This window comes from Saccopteryx bilineata, chromosome 1 (genome assembly GCF_036850765.1).
Source record: "Saccopteryx bilineata isolate mSacBil1 chromosome 1, mSacBil1_pri_phased_curated, whole genome shotgun sequence".
Lineage (NCBI taxonomy): Eukaryota > Metazoa > Chordata > Mammalia > Chiroptera > Emballonuridae > Saccopteryx > Saccopteryx bilineata.
The window spans coordinates 345,317,121-345,341,263 of NC_089490.1; the positions used below are offsets into that span (position 1 = coordinate 345,317,121).

Consider the following 24,143-nt stretch of genomic DNA (forward strand, 5'->3'; position numbering starts at 1 on the left):
AGATTACAGCAATTATTTTAAAAATACACGATGGTCAAAGTAAAAAATAAAAATCAAATAAAATTATGTGAAAATAGCAGATTTTAGAGTCCTTTTTCATCCTTAAAAGGTACTTTAATGCTATTTACACTGGAGGGTGGGGAGGTTCTACTCAACATAATTCCTGATTGAATTTTTTAATAAGCTTATGCTGGTATTAAAATTAAAAAAAAAAAGAAAATATTTGCTAAAACAACTACTGCTTTGATAATAATGGTTTTTAAAAGTAATTAAAACCAAAAAATAAATGTCATTTAAATATTTCATCTTTGCCAAAGGACAAAATTCAAATCCTCAATAACTTTTATTAAAATAATTCCACCTTTTATTAATAAGAAGACCTTTGCCTTACTGGTGGCGATTCAGTGGATAAAGCATCAACCTGGGATGCTGAGGTCTCAGATTCAAAAAGCCCTGAGGTTGCCGACTTGAGTGAGGGCCCATTGGGCTTGAGCATGGGGTTGCAAGCTTGAGCGTGCAAACATCAACATGACCCCATGGTCACTGGCTCTATCCCAAGGTCACTGAGTTGAGCAAAGAGGTCACTGGCTCAGTTAGAGCACCCCAGTCAAGGCACATATGAGAAGCAATCAATGAACAACTAAAGTGCCGCAATTAAAACTTGATGCTTCTCATCTGTCTCCTTTCCTGTCTCTCCCTTTCCCTCTCTCTCTCACACACACAAACACACACACACAAATATATATGAAGACCTTTAATAACATCATACCTACTGTTATCACTTTATCTCAGTTGATCCTCAGTCTTGCCAGCTTCATAAGACCTCATAATCTCCACTTTACAAATGGGAAAAATGAAGTTTAAAAAGCCATGATCTTTGTCCCAAGTCAAACAGCTAGTAAATAGCTGAGCTGTAAGTAGTATTGATATTTTCTATCCTAATCCAATATTCTTGTCATTATACCATGCTTCCTCTCTTAAAGCATCCAACATAAAGTCAACTGATTATATCAAAGTCCCTTTCATCTAATATGTATTCAAAAAATACTTGTGATATTGAATCACATATTGGGTCTACTTTTAGAACTGTCATTTATGGAAGAATTCGCATTTCAATACATAAAACTGAATTAAAAGAAACCATGTGCCAATTCTAAAAAACGACTCCATATATACAAGGAATTACAGATATGAGATTATATGAACTAGGACCCAATTTTACCAAAATATTAAAGAAATCAATTACATTTTTTTTTATTGATTGATTTTAGAGAGAGAAGAAAGTAAAGAAACAGTGATTTGTTGTTCCACTTATTTATGCATTCATTGCTTGATTCTTAGTGTACTGGGACAATGCTCTAACCAATTGAGCTATCTGGGCAGGATCAAAATCAATTACACTTTAAAGAAAAGCAAATTAGTACTGGATATTGAACTCATATAATCTATTTTAAACAATAGCTACTGGAATAAAGTTATTAACTAACATTCACAAAGGAATGATAAACTTACCAAAGTAAGGTTATCTGAAAGAATTGTCCAAACATCATGTTTCTTAATATATATAACAACTGCTCAAGCAATATTTTCACAGCATGACAATTTAGCCTTCCAGTAAGCAGTGAGAGCAAGTGGCACTTGTGTCACAAAAGAATAAAAATGAGATGTAATGATCTGTGGGTAGCAAGTCCCTTACCTTTATATATCTTTTCAGTATTACACAAGTGAAGTGTGAAGTAGGTATCAAGGAGTTGATGGCCATTTCTATTAACAATGTTCCGGGCAGCAATGTTCCGAAGATGTCTAAGACGACGCTAAAAAGTAAACCACAAAAAAAAAGAGGGGCATTCAGCTTTTTCCTCCTATAAAATTTCCTAAGTTAAAATTTTAAATGAAAGACAGTAAGTTGTCCCAGTGATTTATCTGTTGAGCCACCAACCTTACCCAGTCTTTCATTTATGTCTCAGTACCCCCACTGTCAAATGAGAATTGTACCTGCCATGTCTCATTTACAAGGCTAAAACGTGTCACTTTCATGTTGTGAGCATGAAATGACAACAATATGAAATATTTTTGAAAAGCATAAATATTATGTAAGTGCTATATACCTGCAGTATAGCATTAGTATTTCCTAGAACTTTAGTAATTTCCTTTTTTCCCTTCAGAAGGATGCTGGTAGACATGCAAAGTCTATCTCATACCAACAGAAAATCAGCAGCTATTACATTCATACAGCCCTATTGCTAGTTCAGTCTAGATACCAGACCATCTATATATTTGTACAACCAAAAAAGAAGCCAAAACCAAAAAATAAAAGCAATTAACTCACTGGTCACTGCATCTCACCAATGACTCAACTGTTGTAGCTTAAATTAAATTCTCACTTGAAGAGCTATTATTGCTTACTGGAAAGCTAATCAGGCATCCTTCCCAACAATTTCTCAAACTAGAATGCATGAATTATTTGGAGTCACAAGTATGATGAGCCTGACCAGGAGGTGGAGCAGTGGATAGAGCTTTGGACTGGACATAGAGGACCCAGGTTCGAAACCCGAGGTCGCTGATTTGAGCGCAGGCTCATCCGGCTTGAGCGTGGGCTCAACAGCTTTAAGCACGGGTCTCTAGCTTCAGCATGGAATCACAGACATGACCCCATGATTGCTGGCTTGAGCCCAGAGGTTGCTGGCTTGAAGCCCAAGGTCGCTGGCTTGAAGCCCAAGGTCACTGGCTTGAGCAAGGGATCACTCACTCTGCTGTAGCCCCCGGATCAAGGCACATATGAGAAAGCAATCAATGAATAACAAGATGCAGCAACAAAGAATTGATACTTCTCATCTCTCTTCCTTCCTATCTTGTCTGTCCTTCTATCTAACTCTCCCCGTCTCTGTCAAAAACAAACAAACAAAAAAAAAAAAAAAAAAAACAAGTGTAGTGTGATGAAAGGCAAAAGCTCCTTAAGCAACAGTAGAAATCAAAATATAAGATAACTTAAGGAATAGCCAAATCATTTCATATCACAAAAAGAAAATGCTAGCAATGCTGAAATCTGAGCACATCAGATTCTTTCCCAAAAGCTGGTTCCCTGTGTCAAATATTATGTTCAGAGATTTAAAAATAGCAACAAAATGCTCAGTTTTAAAATATGCTTAAAGCTCTCCCTTTGGGCTAAAATATATCCTATTCTACTGAGGCAAGTCCATCTTTGATTACATGTGCAGTCAACCAGAAAAGTACAGTTCTTTCTTTATATGCAATCCTTTCTCCCAATCCAGAGATTAAGATTCTTTGAGAGAGGTTATTGTCTAATAAATTTACTTAATACTCTAAGTATGAAAAGCCTAAAATGTATTTACAGAAAGATCCTAGGGCTTACTCTAAAAGACTCATTTTTCCAAAAACTGCCAACAGTTTCCATTTCACACCCTGGATTACGGCTACAATTTCCTCCTACTACCTATTTTTCATTAGCCCTCTCAGTCAAGATTTTAAGTTCACAGGAACCACTAAATTGCCTATACACAGTAATCACATTCATATCCCTGTAAGACTGCAATCCTGTCCTTTATTCAGACTTGAAAATATTACCCAAAGCCTTTAGCACAAAATACAAACTTCCCATTACTGTTTTCAAAGCCCTGTGCAATCCATATATGATTCTTACTTCCCAATAGACCTTGCACATATTTAAACCCTCAGTCACACAAGACAGCTTAGTTACACATGTCCCTTCCATGCACATTCCTAGCTCATGCTTTTGCTAGAAATGATCTAGAATACCACTCTCTTTAAAAGGCGAAAGATTTATACGATCTGAAGAAAAACCAGAGCATAGAATACCACTCTCTTTAAAGAGATCCTATTTCTACTTCAAAATTAAGGAGACAACAGTCCTTCTTCCTGATCTCTAACTGAAAATAACTGCTCTTTTATAAGAATAAGAACTTTACTTCTCTCTCCATTATGCCATTTATTTTCATTTAGCCTTGTATTATAGGTAGTTGTTTACAGTTGTTTTCTCTATTAATCTGGGAAGAAAAGACATGATGACAGAGACTATTACCATCACTATACTGTTAGCATTTATTAAATGATTACCATGTACTATGTATTATGCTGAACACTTTACACATGTGATCTTATTTAATCTTCATAACACTCCTACAAGGTTAGAATTAATCATTATCATTATTCATCTCTTTATCCCAACATTTCTAAGTAACCAAATATGAACAAGGAAACAAAATAATAAACAAAATGGTAAATAATAAATAAGGATACCTCAAAAGAAGGAAACAAAGCAGAAAGAAAGCAAAGGGGTTATACATACATACATACATACGTGTGTGTGTGTCCTATATTTATACATACCTAAGAGATATAATTTAGTCTTTATACTCTATTGCTACAAAGGCTGAGCACTGACCTACCCTTCAGCTCAAGAAAATAATTTGGCCCTGGCCGGTTGGCTCAGCAGTAGAGCAACCGAGCAGCGGCCCCAAATGGGCAGAGCATCATCCCATAGAGGGTTTGTCGGGTATATCCCATTCAGGACACATGTGGGAGTCTGTCTCTTTGCCTCCCCACCTCTCATTTTAGATAGATAGGTAGATGATAGATAGATAGATAGATAGACAGATAGACAGATGATAGATAAAGATAAGAATAATTTTACGACAAATACAAGAACATCAGAACTGCCTGCCTTACAAAGCAGTATGCAGGGCTTGGACAGAGACTGAATCTATAATGAATGCACAGATATTGCTGAAGAGATCTCTGTATTACGTAGGAAGTTAGCACAACCACCTCCAAGCCACCTTCCAACTTCAAGCTCTAGGATTCTAAAATCAGCAATGTAGTATACAATGGAGTCATCATCTAACCCAGTGGTAGTCAACCTGGTCCCTACAGCCCACTAGTGGGCATTCCAGCTTTCATGGTGGGCGGTAGCAGAGCAACCAAAGTATAAATAAAAAGATAGATTTAATTATAGTAAGTTGTTTTATAAAGATTTATTCTGCCAAACAGCAAAAATCCAACATAAAGTACTTGGTAAGTAATTATTATTATATGCTTTAACTTGCTGTAACTCTGCTTTATAAATTTTATAAAGTCAAGTTACTTCCTTACTTTATAAATCACCATTACTGTGGAACTGGTGGGCGGTTAGAAAATTTTACTACTAACAGAGATACAAAAGTGGGCAGTAGGTATAAAAAGGTTGACTACTCATGATCAATATATTGTTATTTCTAAGCTTCCCTCTCCTGATGTGCAGAAAACAGAACTGACCATATTAAAGCATTTTATAAGAAAGTTTACAAAATAAATAAATTCCTCCGCAAATCAGACAACTATACTTAACGCACTAACCTAGGTTGTATGACCTGGGTTGTATGACCTGTCCCTTATTTTATTTACTTCTAAAGCACTAGGGTAAGTATTCTCATTACACCATGATTAATTAAAATACAAAGTGCCCCCACAGCAGCTGGAACAGCCTAAAGAAATCAAATCCTTATGGGTAAATAACTGATAGTAATCTTGGTAAGCAGCAGTAAATGTCCAAAAGAGCCTTCTTGTGCCCTTTGTCTTGGATTCTTTAATAAAACTCATTCCAAATTGTCATAAAGCTGTTTTTACTTTTGAAAAGTGCTAAATTGACCCTGGCCAAGTAACTCAATTGGTTAGAAACAGTAGTGGAGGCCCTGGCCGGTTGGCTCAGTGATAGAGCGTCGGTCTGGCGTGCAAGAGTCCCGGGTTCAATTCCCGGCCAGGGCACACAGGAGAAGCGCCCATCTGTTTTTCCACCCCTCCCCCTCTCCTTCCTCTCTGTCTCTCTCTTCCCCTCCCGCAGCCAGGGCTCCATTGGAGCAAAGTTGGCCCAGGCGCTGAGGATGGCTATGTGGCTTCCGCCTCAGGTGCTAGAATGGCTCTGGTTGCAGCAGAGCAACGCCCCAGATGGGCAGAACATCGCCCTCTGGTGCGCATGCCGGATGGATCCCGGTTGGGCACATGCGGGAGTCTGTCTGTCTGCCTCCCCGTTTCCAACTTCAGAAAAATACAAAAAAAAAAAAAAGAAAGAAAGAAAAAGAAACAGTGGGACTCAAATAATTTAATAACCAGTTCTCTGCCCTAATGACTATTTTAAGTACAAAAAATGATATACCAAAAGGTAGTTTATTATTTCATGCATTTAATACTTAAATGAGAACAATAAAAGAAGTACACACAACTAAATTATGTTATAAGAGTTTTAAAATGTTAATGAAAAATACTAAATAACACCTGACAAAAAACAATACAAATTGTCACTCCCTGGTTGTTTGGTGATTTTTCTCTTTATGTTATATGTTTGTTTACTGAAGTAACAAATGCAGGGAATTAAAATGTAGTATTTCATCAAAGGTATAATGAGTTTTATTAAATAAATAAATACTATGTTTCCCTGAAAATAAGACAATGTCTTATATTAAATTTGCTCCTAAAGATGCATTAGGTCTTATATTCACGGGATGTCTTATTTTTCCATGAACAAAAATTCACATATTGTTGAACAAAAAAAAAATCAACATTTATTAATATACTGTAGTCATGTTATCACAAACGTCAGCATAACCAGCAAATTCTGAATTTCATCAAGAATTTCTTGTGCCTCTATTTCCATGTACAACAATCTACCATTTCCCCAAAAATAAGACAGTATCTTATATTAATTTTTGCTCCTATAGTTGTGCTAGGTCTTATTTTTAGGAGAGGCCTTACATTTCTAAGCCTGAAAAAAAATGCACTAGGTCTTACTTTCGGGGGATGTCTTATTTTCAGGGAAACAGTATTACAAGCATAGTTCCATCAAATTGTTTTCACCTATGGACGGAATGAACATTACTACAGGCTCTTAAAATACATTATTGTACAGATAAACATTAAAAAAGAGTAAGAAATGTAAATTTGTGATTTCCACATTGCTGGGCAACCGCCCACCTGAGAGAGAATCCTGATTACAAGTGCCATTTTAACAACCCGTTCACTGAACTCAACAAAAAAACATTGGTTCTACTGAACCAGTGCAAACCAGCTGAATCCCACCACTGTTAGAATGTAATCCTGATATATCAAGGTTGCAGATTTAATCCCCGATCAGGGCACATACAAGAATCAACCTATGAGTGCATAACTAAGGGGGAAACAACAAATAGCTGTTTCTTTCTCTCTCTCTTTCTCTCTCTCTCCAAAAAAAGTAAATAAATTTTTTAAACCTAAACTGGTACACTAACAAACCAAATAAAAACAAACTCATATATAGAGAATAGACTGAAAGCTGTTAGAGGGGAGGGAGATTGCAGGGATGGGTAAAAAAAGGTAAAGGAATTAAAATAAATAATGGTAAATAACAAACTCGCCTGACCTGTGGTGGCATAGTGGATAAAGCGTCTATTTGGACCGCCGAGGTCACCGGTTCAAAACCCCAGGCTTGCCTGGTCAGGCACACATGGGAGTTGATGCTTCCTGCTCCTCCTCCTTTCTCTGTCTCTTTCTCTATCTCTCTCTCTCCTCCCTCTAAAATAAATAAAATCTTAAAAATAAATAAATAGCAACCTTATAACCTTATATACACAGACAGATAACAGTGCGATAATTACCAGATGGAGAGGGGGGGTGGAAGGGAGGTATTAGAGGATATTGGGGGTAAATGGTGATGGAAGGAGACCTGACTTGGGGTGGTGACCACACAATATGATATAGAGATGATGTATTGTAGAACTGTACACCTGAAACTTATATAATTTTATTAGCCAATGTCACCCCAATAAATTCAACTTAAAAATGCTAAAACAGTTTAATAATAATGTGCCAATGTTATTTTTCAGTTTTGATCATATAAAATAATACAGAGGGTATTGTAATGTTAATATTAGAGGAAACTGAAGGAAGGAAATTCTGTGTTATATTTGCAACATATCTGTAATAAAATTATGCCAATAAAAGGTTTATTTTTTAAAGTTATTGCCTTTCTCAGAGTCAACAGGAATGGAAGTGGGACAAAAAGAGTGCCAATGAAACATTTCACAAGCACTACTTAACTAGAACTCGTCTCCCTCCATTCTCACCCGTTAGCCTCTTCAGTCTCCCACCTCCTTCCTTCCTTCCATTCTCACAAGATGTAATGAAATTTTTAAAAAAAAACACTGGAGGATCAAACCAGAAATTCAAGAAAGTTGAGAACAGGTTAGAGAGAACAGAGATATAAGCAAGATTTACTTGATACTTGTTTATGTAGCTTTGACTTCTGCAGCATGTTTCACATACTCAAAAAATAAAGTTAAATAAGAAAAAGTTCAAATCAAATAAGTCCAGTCAAAAATATAACAGCAATACCAAAAAATGCCTGACCAGACAGTGGTGCCATGAATAGAGCATCAAACTGGGACACTGAGGACCCAGGTTCAAAATCCCAAGGTCACCAGTTTGAGCATGGGATCATAGACATGACCCCATGGTTGCTGGCTTGAGCCCAAAGGTCACTGGTTTGAAGCCCAAGGTAGTTGGCTTGAAGCCCAAGGTAGCTGGCTTGAGCCCAAGGTCGCTGGCTAGGCATGGCATGTATGGGAAGCAATCAATGAACAATTAAAGTGACAATTATGAGTCGATGCTTCTCTTTCTCTCTCTCTCTCTCTCTCTCTCTCTCTCCCTTGCTTTAAAAAATAAAAAGTTACCACCAATTTTAGGATATATCACCCACCCACTTTTACCCAAATTATTACTCTATAATCAAAGGAAGTATTAAAGAAATCAAGGTGACCTAAAGGATTCTCTCTGGTTCTCAGTTCCCCAGAAGATCTATACTTGACCAAACCAGCATGTAATTTCCAGTGAATTAGCCCAGTCAAGAAGTTCCTTGTATGATATAGTCCTTGCATCGATCCTAAGTGGCCCCCAGAACCCTTACTGAATTCTGGTGGAAAAAAACAGAGCACATCAAACCTAAAAAACAGACTAAAGCCTGACCAGGCAGTGGCGCAGTGGATAGAGCATCGAACTGGGATGCGGAAGACCCAGGTTCAAGACCCCGAGGTCGCCAGCTTGAGCGCAGGCTCATCTGGTTTGAGCAAAAATTCACCCAGCTTGGACCCAAGGTCGCTGGCTCAAGCAAGGGGTTACTCAGCCCACAGTCAAGGCACATATGAGAAAGCAATCAATGAACAACTAAGGATTCGCAATGCGCAACGAAAAACTAATGATTGATGCTTCTCATCTCTCCGTTCCTGTCTGTCTGTCCCTGTCTATCCTTTACTCTGACTCTCTGTCTCAAAAAAAACAAAAAAACAACAGACTAAAAACTAAACATGGGCCTGACTAGGTGGTGGCACAGTAGATAAGAGCATCAGCCTGGGACACTGAGGGCCCAGATTTGAAACCCCTAAGTCTCTGGCTGGAGCGTAGGTTCATCTGGCTTGAGCACAGGCTCACCAGCTTGAGCACAGAGTTGCTGGTTTGAACATGAGATCATAAACATGACACAATGGTCGCTGGCTTGAGCCCGAAGGTTGCTGGCTTGAAGCCCAAAGGCTGCTGGCTTGAGCCCAAGGTCACTGGATTGAGCAAGGGGTCACTCGATCAGGTGGAGCCCCAGTCAAGGCACATATGAGAAAACAATCAATGAACAACTAAGGTGCCACAACTATGAATTGATGCTTCTCATATTTCTCCCTTCCTGTCTGTCCCTGTCTCTCTCTCACAAAAAAAAAAGAAAGAAATTAAAAGTGAGATGAAGTCTTAACACTGCTTCTGGACTACAACCAATCCTCAGGACTCACCTACCATCAGTGCTCTAGGGCAGTGGTCCCCAACTCCCGGGCCACGGACCGGTACCAGTTCGTGGGCCATTTGGTACCGGTCCGCAGAGAAAGAATAAATAACTTACATTATTTCCGTTTTATTTATATTTAAGTCTGAGCGATGTTTTATGTTTTAAAAATGACCAGATGCCCTGTTACATCCATCTAAGACTCACTCTTGACACTTGTCTCGGTCATGTGATACATTTATCCATCCCACCCTAAAGGCCGGTCCGTGGAAATATTTTCTGACATTAAACCGGTCCGTGGCCCAAAAAAGGTTGGGTACCATTGCTCTAGGGTATATATATACAATCTACTAGTACTTCATGGTGGCACCACCTAGTAGAAATGCAATGCCTCAGCCCTTGCCTAAGTGGAATTAAATTCCAGATTATCTTTTCAAATGACAAATCTAAAGATATTCAAAGTCAAATGTCTTTCTAATTTAAATTGGCCCAAATATCTCAAGTAAAAATATTGAGTAATTAAATTACACACTTTGCAATAACTCTTTAAAATAACATCCCATGGTTGACCTGTGGTGGCACAGTGGATAAAGCATCGACCTGGAATGCTGAGGTTGCCGGTTCAAAATCCTGGGCTTGCCTGGTCATGGTACATATGGGAGTTGATGCTTTCTGCTCCTCCCACCTTCTCTCTCTCTCTCTCTCTCTCTCTCTCTATCTTGCTCTCTCCATCTCTAAAATGAATAAAACTTAAAAAAAAAACAAATACATTCCATGAAGTTCTCTTTACCAGCAATCTCTATACTTTCTCAGATGCTCCATGCTTTCACAGTTAGAGAATAATCTTGGTGCTTCACTCTGCAGCAATAGCTTTAGGCAGCCAAGCTTTATTACACTAATGACACCTATCTCCAAATCTAAGGCTGACTAAATTTTAATTTTTGAAGTTGGAATTAACATAACTTTAAAATCCTTGAAACACTACCTATAAAACATTCTATACAGAGGTTAAAAACATTTACTAACATATAAAATTAAAACCTCCTATTCACCTTTGATTTTGGAGGATTGAAGGATGTAATTAAAGCACAATTCTGCTACCTGAAATGTTGGCAGTGGGCAAAGAATCAGTATGACTCTAAATTCCTTAACTTTTTAACAACTCTTTCAAGAATAATCTCTAAAACAAGATTTAAGTGGCATGCATTATAGACCTAAAACATTTGCTTTAGTAAAAAACATGAGTTACCCATTAGTATGACTGTTAATGGTCCCTCTGAAGAACGAAAAATAGTTGTTTTTTATTTTGGGGTTTTGGGGTTTTTTTTTGTATTTTCTGAAGTGAGAAGAGGGGAAGAGAGACAGACTCCCATATGCGCCAAACTGGGATCCACCCGGCAAGTCCACCAGGGGGTGATGCTCTGCCCATATGGGCTGTTGCTCTGTTGCAACTGGAGCCATTCTAGCGCCTGAGGTGGAGGCCATGGAGCCATCCTCAGCACCTGGGCCAACTTTGCTCCAATGGAGCCTTGGCTGCGGGAGGGGAAGAGAGAGAGAGAGAAAAAGGGGAGGGGGAAGGGTGGAGAAGTAGATGGGCACTTCTCCTCTGTGCCCTGGCCAGGAATCGAATCTGGGGCTTCCACATGCCAGGCTGACACTACTGCTGAGCCAACCAGGCAGGGCTCTTTTTCTTATTAATACTACTAATGTTCTTGGAAAACTGCTTTTTTCAGAGAGAGAGAGACAGACAGACAGGCAGGAAAGGACAGAGAGGAGAAGCATCAAGTCATAGTTGAAGTACTTTAGTTGTCATTGATTGCTTCTCATTCATGCCTTGGTGAGGTACACAGGGGGCCCTCATGTCTATGATCTCACGCTGAAGCAGGCAACCACATGTTCAATGGTGAGCCTGTGCTCATCAAGCCAGCCACCTCAGGGTTTCAAACCTGTGTCCTCAGAGTCACAGGTCAGTGCTATATCCAATATACAACCACCTTAGAAAACTGCTTTAAAACCCACAGTAGTCAAAAGGATACTTTGTTTTGTTTTTGTATTTTTGTTTGTTTTGTCCTCCCCAGCACCTATACAGTTAAAAACAAACTCAGATTTTCCTTTGTAGAACCACCCTCCCCTCTTATCAGTGTATATTTCCTGTGCAATTAACTTCACTTCCAACTCCAGGGATGTTTATGTGACTCAAATCAGGCCAATCAGCACATTCCATGCTGGTGACCACATAACACATGATTCATGAAAAGGTCCATGAAAGACCAAGAAATTATACTAAATTGTTGAATTCTTTTTTTTTCTACTGGCCTTGAACCTGCAAAGACATACAGCTAGAGATGCTGGCAGCTACCTTTCCATCACTGTGTAACCTGAGAATGAAACCAGCAAGGAAGAAAGCAGAACCAGGAGATACAGGATTAAGGTCCTGCCAACAGAATTTAACTCTTTGGATCAAACCACACCTAAAATGAGAACTACGATCAAAATCACCAGCTCAGTCCCCATAAAACTGTCAAAGATTACAACTAGGGAAAAGACTCATACTGTAATTATTTATTAAGATTTAATCCTGTCATAGGTTAGCAAATGAAGAGTAACAACATTCTAATTTAGTGGCAAGGGAAAAAGAAATACTTCATTTTGTTAAACATCCCAGTATTTTAGAAGAAAATGATCATTTCTGGCAGGTCAATCCATTTTTGCTAATATAATTTTGAACCTCAAGATAAATGATACCAAGAGCAGCAAGATGATGACAGAGTAGGTGGATGTTCTAACTCCCACCTACCAGAACCAAAGTGGATTACAACTTAATTTTAAGAACAATCATCTTGAAAAACCAACTTTGGACTAAACTAAGAGGATTCTATAACCAAGGACCACCAAAGAAACCACACTGAGAATAGTAGGAAAGGCGGAGAAACAGAAAGGGCTGCCCCGCTCCTAGGAGCGAGTTGCGGCCTGGAGGGTCTCTAACAGCGGGGTGGGTTGCCCGGTGAGTTGTGGGTCCTCAGCCCCAGGACCAGAGCCCCAGCCTAGAGCCCCAGAGCCTAAAAGAGGCTTACGGACAGTATTTAGCTGAGAAAAGAGCCAGGATACTGTTTGAGAGAAAGAGACAGAACTCTCAGACCCAGGCTCCGTCTTAAAGGAACTGCACGGAAAACCTCGTTCACAGCCACTTACCCGGGGCTCCAGAATCAGGGAGTGCTGAGAGGACTGGAGTTGCCAGAAGAGAGTGTAATCTCTGAAGCACAGGGAGAGACACTTTGAGGGACAAGCACCCTAACCCCTGGGCTGTGTCACTCCCCAAATCAAAAGTGACCATTTTTCCTGGGAGCAGCAACACCAGCAAAGGGAAGAAATTACCCTGCCCACCGGAGGCTCTCCTACTCCAGCCAGAACAAAGAGGCACTTAGAAGCAGGGAGCATGTCAGGGACACAAATAGTGAGTGCTAAGGTCTGAGCTACACCACCACCCCCACACTGCTGAGTATTCGACAGAGGGAGGGAAGGCCGGCAGGGGCCAGGGCGGCCACGGCAGCAGCCCAAGCACACATGCGCAAGCCCACCTGCAGCAACGGAAGCTGCGGCAGCAAGCCAGCGCTGGCAGTGCCCGAGCCCAAATGCCCGAGGCAGCAGCAGCAGTGACAGCAGGCAGGCAGACAGACCACACATCAGGAACACAGAGGCCATACCCACTGGGCTCTTGTGGCCACACCCTTCTGAGGGATGAAAAAGAAGAAAAAAAACAAAACAAAATAAAATAAAATGTCTGGATAGAATGACATCTGAGGTTAAGGGGCAAGTCACATCCAATACCATACCTAATCTATGAATTATAGTACTGAGCCCAATAAGTAGCCAGCAATAAGAGATGGCAGAAATAAGAGGTGGCAGAAAGCAGGTCTCAGGGGAACTTGAACTTTTAAACAAACTTCCCCCAGGCCAAGAATAGATAAAAGCTAGCTTAGGAGTGCAGCTGATATTTCCAATGGATTCTGGGCCCAGCAGAAGCAGCCACAGGATCTGGATCGCCTGTAGCTCCAGAAAGGTTGATAAGGGTCAGTCAAGGCAGTGACCCCCACTGATCTAAGCCAGGCTCCAGCCAGGGAGGACCAGGGCAGGCACATTCAGCAGCCAGATACGGACGGAGAGCATCAGTTCAGGACCTAACAATCCTTGTTAGAGTGGTATCTTAAGGAAGGGCTCCTCACACCTGACCGAGCTAAGACACAGAAAATGCCAACACAAATAGCAAAAAGAACAGTGATAGCAGACAAGTAGCCCACAGCAGATTACAAACAACAGCTGATGGCAACCCAAGAAGATCTAGAAACAACACAACTGAACATTGGAGGCAGATAATACCTACCCTAGACTTAGGTAGCTATACAAACACACCAAAAGGAGGAGTCTATAAACTGACAAAATAGGAAGACAGGGAAATGCAATCCAAATTAATCAACAAGAGAAATCCCCAGAAAAAGAATGGAATGAAATGGAAATAACCAAATTACCTGATGCAGAGTATAAAATAATGGTTGTTAGGATGCTCAAAGATCTTAGAGCAACGATGGACGGACATAATGAGCACCTAAATAAAGAGACAGCAAGCAGCAAAAAGGACATTGAGCCTGACCAGGCAGTGGTGCAGTGGATAGAGCATCGGACTGAAATGCGGAGGACCCAGGTTCAAGATCCCAAGGTCGCCAGCTTGAGCGCGAGCTCATCTGGTTTGAGCAAGGCTCGCCAGCTTGAGCCCAAGCTCACTGGCTCAAGCAAGGGGTCAGTCTGCTTTGGCCCCCCCGGTCAAGGCACATATGAGAAATCAATCAATGAATAACTAAGGAACCGCAACGAAGAACTGATGTGTCTCATCTCTCTCTCTTCCTGTCTGTCTGTACCTATCTGTCCCTCTCTCTTCTGTCTCTCCCACAAAAAAAAATTTTAAAATTTAAAAAATAAATACAAAAAAGGACATTGAAATCATAAAAAAGAACCAGTCAGAAATGACAAATACAATATCAAAAAGAAGACTACACCAGAAGAAATTAAGAGCAGGATGAATGAAGCAGAGGATCAAATTAGCAATTTAGAGGACAAGTTAACCAAAAGCACAGAGCGGAGCAGCAAAAAGAAAAGAGGCTCAGGCCCTGGCCGGTTGGCTCAGTGGTAGAGCGTCAGCCTGGCGTGCAGAAGTCCCGGGTTCGATTCCTGGCCAGGGCACACAGGAGAGGCGCCCATCTGCTTCTCCACCCCTCCCCCTCTCCTTCCTCTCTGTCTCTCTCTTCCCCTCCCACAGCCGAGGCTCCATTGGAGCAAAAGATGGCCTGGGTGCTGGGGATGGCTCCATGGCCTCTGCCCCAGGCGTTATAGTGGCTCTGGTTGCAACAGAGCAACGCCCCAGATGGGCAAAGCATCGCCCCCTGGTGGGCGTGCTGGGCGGATCCCGGTCAGGCGCATGCGGGAGTCTGTCTGACTGCCTCCCTGTTTCCAGCTTCAGAAAAATACAAAAAAAAAAGAAAAAGAAAAAGAAAAGAGGCTCAAAAAGTCTCAGGAAACTTTTTTTTTTTACAGAGACAGAGAGAGAGTCAGAGAGAGGGACAGACAGGATCAGAGAGAGAGATAAGAAGCATCAATCATTAGTGTTTTGTTGCGCATTGCGACACCTTAGTTGTTCACTGATTGCTTTTCTCATATGTGCCTTGACCGTGGGCCTTCAGCAGACCGAGTAACCCTTTGCTCGAGCCAGCGACCTTGGGTCCAAGCTGGTGAGCTTTTGCTCAAACCAGATGAGCCTGCACTCAAGCTGGCAACCTCAGGGACTCAAACTTGGGTCCTCAGCATCCCAGTCTGACGCTCTATCCTCTGCACCACTGCCTGGTCAGGCAAGTCTCAGGAAACTTTAAGAGAGTTCTGTGACAACATGAAGAGAAACAACATCCGCATCATAGGGGTTCCTGAAGGAGAAGAGAAAGAAAAAGGGATCGAGAACCTAATTGAAGAAATAATAACTGAAAACTTCCCTAAACTGATGAAGAAAAAAATTACACAAATTCAAGAAGCAGGGCCTGACCTGTGGTGGTGCAGTGGATAAAGCGTCGACCTGGAAATGCTGAGGTCGCCAGTTCAAAACCCTGGGCTCACCCAGTCAAGGCACATATGGGAGTTGATGCTTCCTGCTCCTCCCCCCTTCTCTCTCTGTCTCTTTCTCTCCTCTCTCTAAAATGAATAAATTTTAAAAATTAAAAAAAAAATTTAAAAAGCACAGAAAGTCCCATTCAAGAGGAACCCAAAGAGGCCTACACCAAGACATATCATAATTAAAATGCCAAAATTAAGGGATAAAGAAAGAATACTAAAAGCTGCAAGAGAAAGGCAGCTAATTACCTACAGAGGAGCCCACATAAGGATGACATTCAACTTCTCAACAGAAACACTAGAGGCCAGAAGGGAATGGCAAGAAATATTCAAAGTAATGCAAAACAAGAGCCTACAACCAAGACTTCTTTATCCAGCAAGCTTATCATTTAAAATTGAAGGAGAAATAAAAAGCTTCCCAGACAAAAAAAAAAACAAACAAACCTCAAGGAATTCATCACAACCAAACCAATACTGCAAGAAATGTTAAAGGGCCTGCGGTAGACAGAACAAAGCAGGGGGAAAAAAATAAAAATAAAAATAAGTAAATATATATATATAAATGAATATAGATTTAAAGGGAAAAATGGCAATAAACAACTACATATCAATAATAACCTTAAATGTAAATGGAATAAATGCTCCAATCAAAAGACATAGGGTAGCTGAATGGATAAGAAAACAGGACCCGTACATATGCTGTCTACAGGAGACCCACCTCAAAACAAAAGATACAGATAGACTGAAAGTAAAAGGATGAAAAAAAAATATTTCATGCAAATAGAAATGAAAAAACAGCTGAGGTAGCAATACTTATATCTGACAAAATAGACTTTAAAACAAAGACTATAGTAAGGAATAAAGAAAGTCGCTACATAATGATAAAGGGAGCAATCCAACAGGAAGAGATAACCATTATAAATATCTATGCACCTAACATAAGAGCACCTAAATATATAAAGCAGATTTTGATGGAAATAAAGGGAGAGATCAACAGCAATACTATAATAGTAGGGGATTTCAATACCCCACTAACACCAATTGATAGATCCTCAAGAAAGAAAATTGGCCCTGGCCAGTTCGCTCAGCGGTAGAGCATCGGCCTGGCATGCGGGGGACCTGGGTTCGATTCCCGGCCAGGGCACATAGGAGAAGCGCCCATTTGCTTCTCCACCCCTCTCCTTTCTCTCTGTCTCTCTCTTCCCCTCCTGCAGCCAAGGCTCCATTGGAGCAAAGATAGCCCAGGCGCTGGGGATGGCTCCTTGGCCTCTGCCCCAGGCGCTAGAGTGGCTATGGTAGCGGCAGAGCGACGCCCCGGAGGGGCAGAGCATCGCCCCCTGGTGGGCAGAGCTTCGCCCCTGGTGGGCGTGCCGGGTGGATCCCGGTCGGGCGCATGCGGGAGTCTGTCTGACTGTCTCTCCCCATTTCCAGCTTCAGAAAAATAAAAAAAAAAAAAAAAAAAAAAAAGAAAGAAAATTAACAAAGAAACAGCAGAATTAAGGGATATACTAGGTCAACTGGATTTAATAGATATCTTCAGAACCTTTCACTTTAAAGCAGCAGAGTATACATTCTTTTCAAGTGCTCATGGTACATTCTCTAGGATAGACCACATGCTAGGACACAAAACGAGTCTCAATAAATTTAAGAAGATTGAAATCATATCAAGCATCTTCTCTGATCACAATGGCATGAAACTAGAAATCAACTACAATAGAAAAACTGAAAAACATTCAAACACTTGAATAATAACAGCATGTTATTAAATAACAAATGGGTCAACAGTGAGATCAAGGAAGAAATAAAAAATTTCCTTGAAACAAATGAAAATAAGCATACAACAACTCAAAATCTGTGGCAAATAGCAAAAGCAGTCCTGAGAGGAAAGTTCATAGCATTACAGGCATACCTTAAGAACTAGAAAAAGCCCAAATAAACAACCTAACCCAACATCTGAAAGAACTAGAAAGAGAACAACAAACAAAGCCCAGAGGAAGAAGAAGGAAGGGAATAATAAAGATCAGAGCAGAAATAAATAACATAGAGGCTACAAAAACAATACAGAAGATCAATGAAACCAAGAGCTGGTTCTTTGAAAAGGTAAACAAGATTGATGAACCTTTAACCAGACTCACCAAGAAAAAAGAAATAAAGGACTCAAACAAATAAAATTAGAAATGAGAATGTAGAACAACTGACACAGCAGAAATACGAAGGATTGTAAGAAAATACTATGAAGAACTTTATGACAAAAAATTAGATAACCTAGGCAAAATGGACAAATTCCTTGAAACACATAATCTTTCAAAAATCAATCTAGAAGAATCAGAAACCTAAATAGACTGATTGATTACAGCAAAGGAGATTGAAACAGTTATCAAAAAACTCCCAAACAAAAGTCCTGGTCCAGATGGCTTCACAGGCGACTTTTACCAAATATTCAAAGAAAAACTAACAGCTATCCTTCTCAAGCTATTTCAAAAAATTCAAGAGGAGAGAAGACTTCCAAGTTCCTTTTATGAGGCGAGCATAATCCTCATTCCAAAACAGACAAAACTCTACAAAGAAAGAAAACTATAGGCCAATATCCCTGATGAACTTAGATGCTAAAATTCTCCAAAAATATTAGCAAACTGGATCCAGCAATACATGAAAAAAATCATATATCATGATCAAGTGGGATTTATTCTGGGGAGGCAAGGCTGGTACAATATTTGCAAAACAATCAATGTGATTCATCACATTAACAAATGGAAGGAGAAAAATCACAGGATAATATCAGTAGACACAGAAAAAGCATTTGATAAAATCCAACACCCATTTATGATCAAAACTCTCAGAAAAGTGGGAATACAGGAAACATACCTCAACATGGTAAAGTCCATCTATGACAAACCCACAGCCAACATCATACTCAATGAACAAAACTTAAAAGCAATCCCCTTAAGATCAGGAACAAGGCAGGAGTGCCCCCTTTCACCACTCTTATTCAACATAGTTCTGGAAGTCCTAGCCACAGCAATCAGACAAGAAGAAATAAAAGGCATCCAAATTGGAAAAGAAGAAGTAAAACTATCATTATTTGCTGATGATATAATACTGTACATAGGAAACCCTAAAGTCTCAGTCAATAAACTACTGGACTTGAGAAATGAATTCAACAAGGTGGCAGGATATAATATTAATATTGAGAAATCAGTGGCATTTTTATATACCAACAATGAACTGTCTGAAAGAAAAATTAAGGAAACAATCCCCTTCACTACTGCAACAAAAAAAATAAAGTACTTAGGAGTAAATTTAACCAAGGAAGTTAAAGACTTGTACTCAGAAAATTATAAAACATTGATAAAAGAAATCAAGAACGATACAAACAAGTGGAAGCATATATCGTGTTCATGGATAAGAAGAATAAACATCATTAAAATGTCTATATTAACCAAAGCAATCTATAAATTCAATGCAGTTCCTATTAAAATACCAATGGCATACTTCAAAGATATTGAACAAATATTCCAAAAATTCATATGGAACCAAAAAAGAACATGAATAGCCTCAGCAATCTTAAAAAAGAAGAATAAAGTGGATGGTAACACACTTCCTAATATCAAGTTATACTACAAAACCATTTTACTCAAAACAGATTGGTATTGGCATAAGAACAGGCATATAGATCAATGGAACAGAACAGAGAACCCAGAAATAAACCCACAGTTTTATGGACAACTGATATTTGACAAAGGAGGTAAAAGTATACAATGGAATAAAGACAGTCTCTTTAACAAATGGTGTTGGGAAAATTGGACAAGTACTTGCAAGAAAATGCAACTAGACCACCAACTTATACAATACACAAAAATAAACTCAAAATGGATAAAAGATTTAAATGTAAGTCATGAAACCATAATCATCTTGGAAGAAATTATAGGCAATAAACTCTCCAACATCTCTCTCAGCCATATATGTATTTGCTGATTTATCTCCACGGGCAAGTGAAATAAAGGACAGGATGAACAAATGGTACTATATCAAGCTAAAAAGCTTTTGCACAGCCTGACCAGGCGGTGGCACAGTGGATAGAGCGTCATACTGGGATGCGGAAGACCCAGGTTCGAGACCCCGAGGTCGCCAGCTTGAGCGCCGGCTCACCCGGTTTGAGCAAGGCTCACCAGCTTGGAACCAAGGTCACTGGCTCAAGCTAGGGGTTACTCAGTCTGCTGAAGGCCCGTGGTCAAGGCACATATGAGAAAGCAATCAATGAACAACTAAGGTGTCACAACAAAAAACTGACGATTGATGCTTCTTATCTCTCTCCATTCCTGTCTGTCCCTATCTATCCCTCTTCTGACTTTCTCTCTGTCTCTGGAATAAAAAAACTTTTTGCACAGCTAAAGACAATATGAACAAAATAAAAAGACAAACCACACAATGAGAGAACATATTCGACAATAAGTCTGATAAGGGGTAAATAACCAAAGTTTATAAAGAACTTGTAAAACTCAACACCAGGAAGATAAACAGTGCAATAAAAAAATGGGCAAAAGTGTCTGACTTGTGATGGTACAGTGGATAAAGTGTCGACCTGGAATGCTGAGGTCGCTGGTTTGAAACCCTGGGCTTGTCTGGTCAAGGCACACATGGGAGTTGAAGCTTCCTGCTCGTCCCCACTTCTCTCCCTCTCTTTCTCTCTAAAATGAATAAATGAAATCTAAACAAAAAATGGACAAAAGAACTGAATAGACACTTCTCCAAAGAGGACATACAGGTGGCCAATGGGCCTATGAAAAAATGCTCAACATCACTAATCATTAGAGAAATGCAAATTAAAACTACAATGCAATATCACCTCACACCAGTCAGAATGGTGCTCATTAACAAAACAACACAGAATAAGTGCTGTAAAGGGTGTAGAGAAAAGGGAACCCTCCTGTACTACTAGTGGGGATGCAGACTGGTGCAGCCACTGTGGAAAACAGTATCAAGATTCCTCAAAACATTAAAAATGGAAATGCTTTTTGACCCAGCTATCCCACTTATAGAAATATATCCTAAAGATACCAAATCATTGATTCAAAGGAAGAAATGCACCCCCATGTTTATTGCAGCATTGTTTACAATAGCCAAGATCTGGAAACAGCCCAAGTGTCCATCAGTGGACGAGTGGATTAAAAAGCTGTGGTACATATACACAATGGAATACTACACGACTGAAAAAGAAGGAAATCTTACCTTTTGCAACAACGTGGATGGACCTGGAGACTATTATGCTAAGTGAAATAAGCCAGGCAGAGAAAGAAAAATATCATATGACCTCACTCATATGAAGAACTGAATGAACAATGTGAACTGAGGAATGGAATAGAGGTAGAGGCAGGATCAAAGGGACCAGAGGGAAAGCGGTTAGAGGGAGAGGAGAGGATGGGACAGAGAAGGGAAAGAGATTAGTGAAATTATATATACATAACACAGTATTATAGAGAGCAGGACAGCAAATCCTGAAGGGAATGAGGCAAAGCGTTGGGAGGAGGGGTCAAAGGGGGTATCAAGAGGAACACAGGGGTGGGGGGAGGGAGATATATTTGATGGAACACTTGAATCTATGTAAGCATAATAAATTAAAATCAATAAAAAAATTTTTAAGAAATATAAATGATACCAAGACTTCAAAAACAGTTAAATCACACTCCAGAAATAAAGGGGATCAGAAGTAATTTTCAGTAGCTAAATATGTCACTGAGGTTCTATATTCTCCCAATTTACCTGTCCCTTGCTGGCATCTAAAATTTTCTGGCTTCTGAGGTATAATAATAACCAAAGAGAACTGAGGTGTCTTTGATCCTTTGATCTTCTTTCTCATCACTGCTGAAGAGTGACTCAGGCAGGCTGATGGCAAACAAAAGAGAAGGAAATGGCTATCATTCACCCTCCTTTCATTGAATCTCTTGCTTAAAAAAAATAAAAGTACTATGATCCTTTTTTTTAGAGAAAGACAGTGACAGAAAGGGAGAGAGATGAGAAGCATCAATTCTTCGTTGCGGCACCTTAGTTGTTCATTGATTGCTTGCTCACATGTGCCCTGATGGGAGGGCGGGGGGGGGGCGGGGGGGAGAGGCTCCAGCTGAGCCAGCGACCTTGGGCTTCAAGCCAGCGACCCCATGCTCAAGCTAGTAAGCCCACGCTCAAGCTGGCTATCTTGGGGTTTTGAACCTGGGTCCTCAGCATTGGTCTGGACCAATGTTCTAGCCATTGCACCACCTCCTGGTCAGAAAGTACTATGATTCTTAAATACAATTACTCTACAGATTCCCACCATCACCAAACTAAACAATCACATACCCTGTATGACTCCCAAAGCCATACTGAAGTATCTTCAAAACAAATTTTGAATCTACTCTGCTTAATCTATAGGAGCTATTACAAATCAACAATATAATCAATAATCTATAGTTCAATAAAAAAAGGGACAAATGATATAAAAAGGCAGGCCACAGAAAAAGAAATAGAAGAGGTCAATAAACATATGAAAAGATATATAGCTAATCTTTGAACAAGGGGCACCCATCCACCCATACACGGTGAAAATTCCATGTATTATATAATCCCTGATTCCTGAAAAACTTAACTACTAATAGCCTACTGTTGACTGGAAGAAGCCTTAGTGATAACATAAACAGTCAACACATATTTTGAATAAGTATTTTATACTATATTCTTACAATAAAGTAATCTAGAGAAAATAAAATATTATTAAGAAAGTGATCGAGTACATTTACAGCACCGTACTATATTTATCAATACCGTAAATTTATGACATCTTTTTATTAGAAGAATCATCTGTCAATACCTACATCAATATTGTCTTATATGATACAAAACACTGCAGTGTTAAACATATACTAACATAAAACATCAAAAATAAAAAGTTAATGTTATATTTTTTTATAAGTACAGTATAATGATTCATGCACTGGTAATGAAGCAGCAATATGACTGCTTTATGGTAGCCTAGTATAATCAATATGATTACATTACAACAGTATGGAAATCTACATTTTTCTGATATATTTTTTGGAAAAAAAAATCCACACAGGCCCTGGCCGGTTGGCTCAGTGGTAGAGCGTCGGCCTGGCATGCAGGGGTTCCGGGTTCGATTCCTGGCCAGGGCACATAGGAGAAGCGCCCATCTGCTTCTCCACCCCTCCCTCTCTCCTTCCTCTCTGTCTCTCTCTTCCCCTCCCGCAGCCAAGGCTCCATTGGAGCAAAGATGGCCCGGGCGCTGGGGATGGCTCCTTGGCCTCTGCCCCAGGCGCTAGAGTGGCTCTGGTTGCGACAGAGTGACGCCCCGGAGGGGCAGAGCATCCCCCCTGGTGGGCAGAGCTTCGCCCCTGGTGGGCGTGCCGGTGGATCCCGGTCGGGCGCATGAGGGAGTCTGTCTGACTGTCTCTCCCCGTTTCCAGCTTCGGAAAAATACAAAAAAAAAAAAAATCCACACATAAGTGGACCTGTACAGTTCAAACTCATGTTGTTCAAGGCTCAATTATATAATCACACTCATAATTAAAGATATGCACTCAAAAACAAACGTTCTACCTTGTGGCAGACTGCCATTTCCAAAGAATGGCTGCAACAATACTTCCCATCCCACATGCTCTCTTACAGTGTGATGTTGCCACTCCTCCATTACTCAGTGGAGTCTTGAAATTCAGTCACCCTACTGTGAGGATGCCAAGCAGCCACATGGAAAAGATTTCCAGAGCCTGAGCCGAGATCCCAGCGAAAGTCAGACATACAACCATTTCAGCCCCAAGCCTTTGAAATTCCAAAAATGACATCAAGTAAAGCACAGAAAAATTGTTCCACCAAGCCCAAACGAAACTGAATTATTTGTGAGCAAACTAAATAATGATGTTGTTTTAGGCCCCTAAATTTTTTGTTTGTTACTCAACAAAAGAAAACGAAGAAACCTCATCTGATTAAAGAGTCAAACTATTTTATTTCTGTCAAGGTTGACATGAGTAAGAATAACAACAATGGGAGAAATATAAATTGGTCCAATCTGAAGGGAAGGCGATTTAACAACAATTATCAAATTCTAAATTGCATATAAGATATGAACAAGTAATCCTCCAAGTCACAAAAATGTGTGCAAATATACTTAGTCCAATACTGGCTATAAAAGCAAAAA

At 39.9% G+C, this 24,143-nt stretch overlaps 1 protein-coding gene across 3 annotated transcripts in view; it reads right to left on the bottom strand.

Moving 5' to 3' along the window:
* Positions 1-24,143, bottom strand: part of UVRAG (UV radiation resistance associated) — a 361,575-nt gene that overhangs the window by 311,617 nt on the left and 25,815 nt on the right. For all 3 annotated transcript variants that reach the window (XM_066249903.1, XM_066249894.1, XM_066249913.1), the window contains exon 2: positions 1,697-1,814. In XM_066249903.1, coding sequence (XP_066106000.1) covers positions 1,697-1,814 — 118 coding nt within the window. The remainder of the gene's footprint in view (positions 1-1,696; positions 1,815-24,143) is intronic.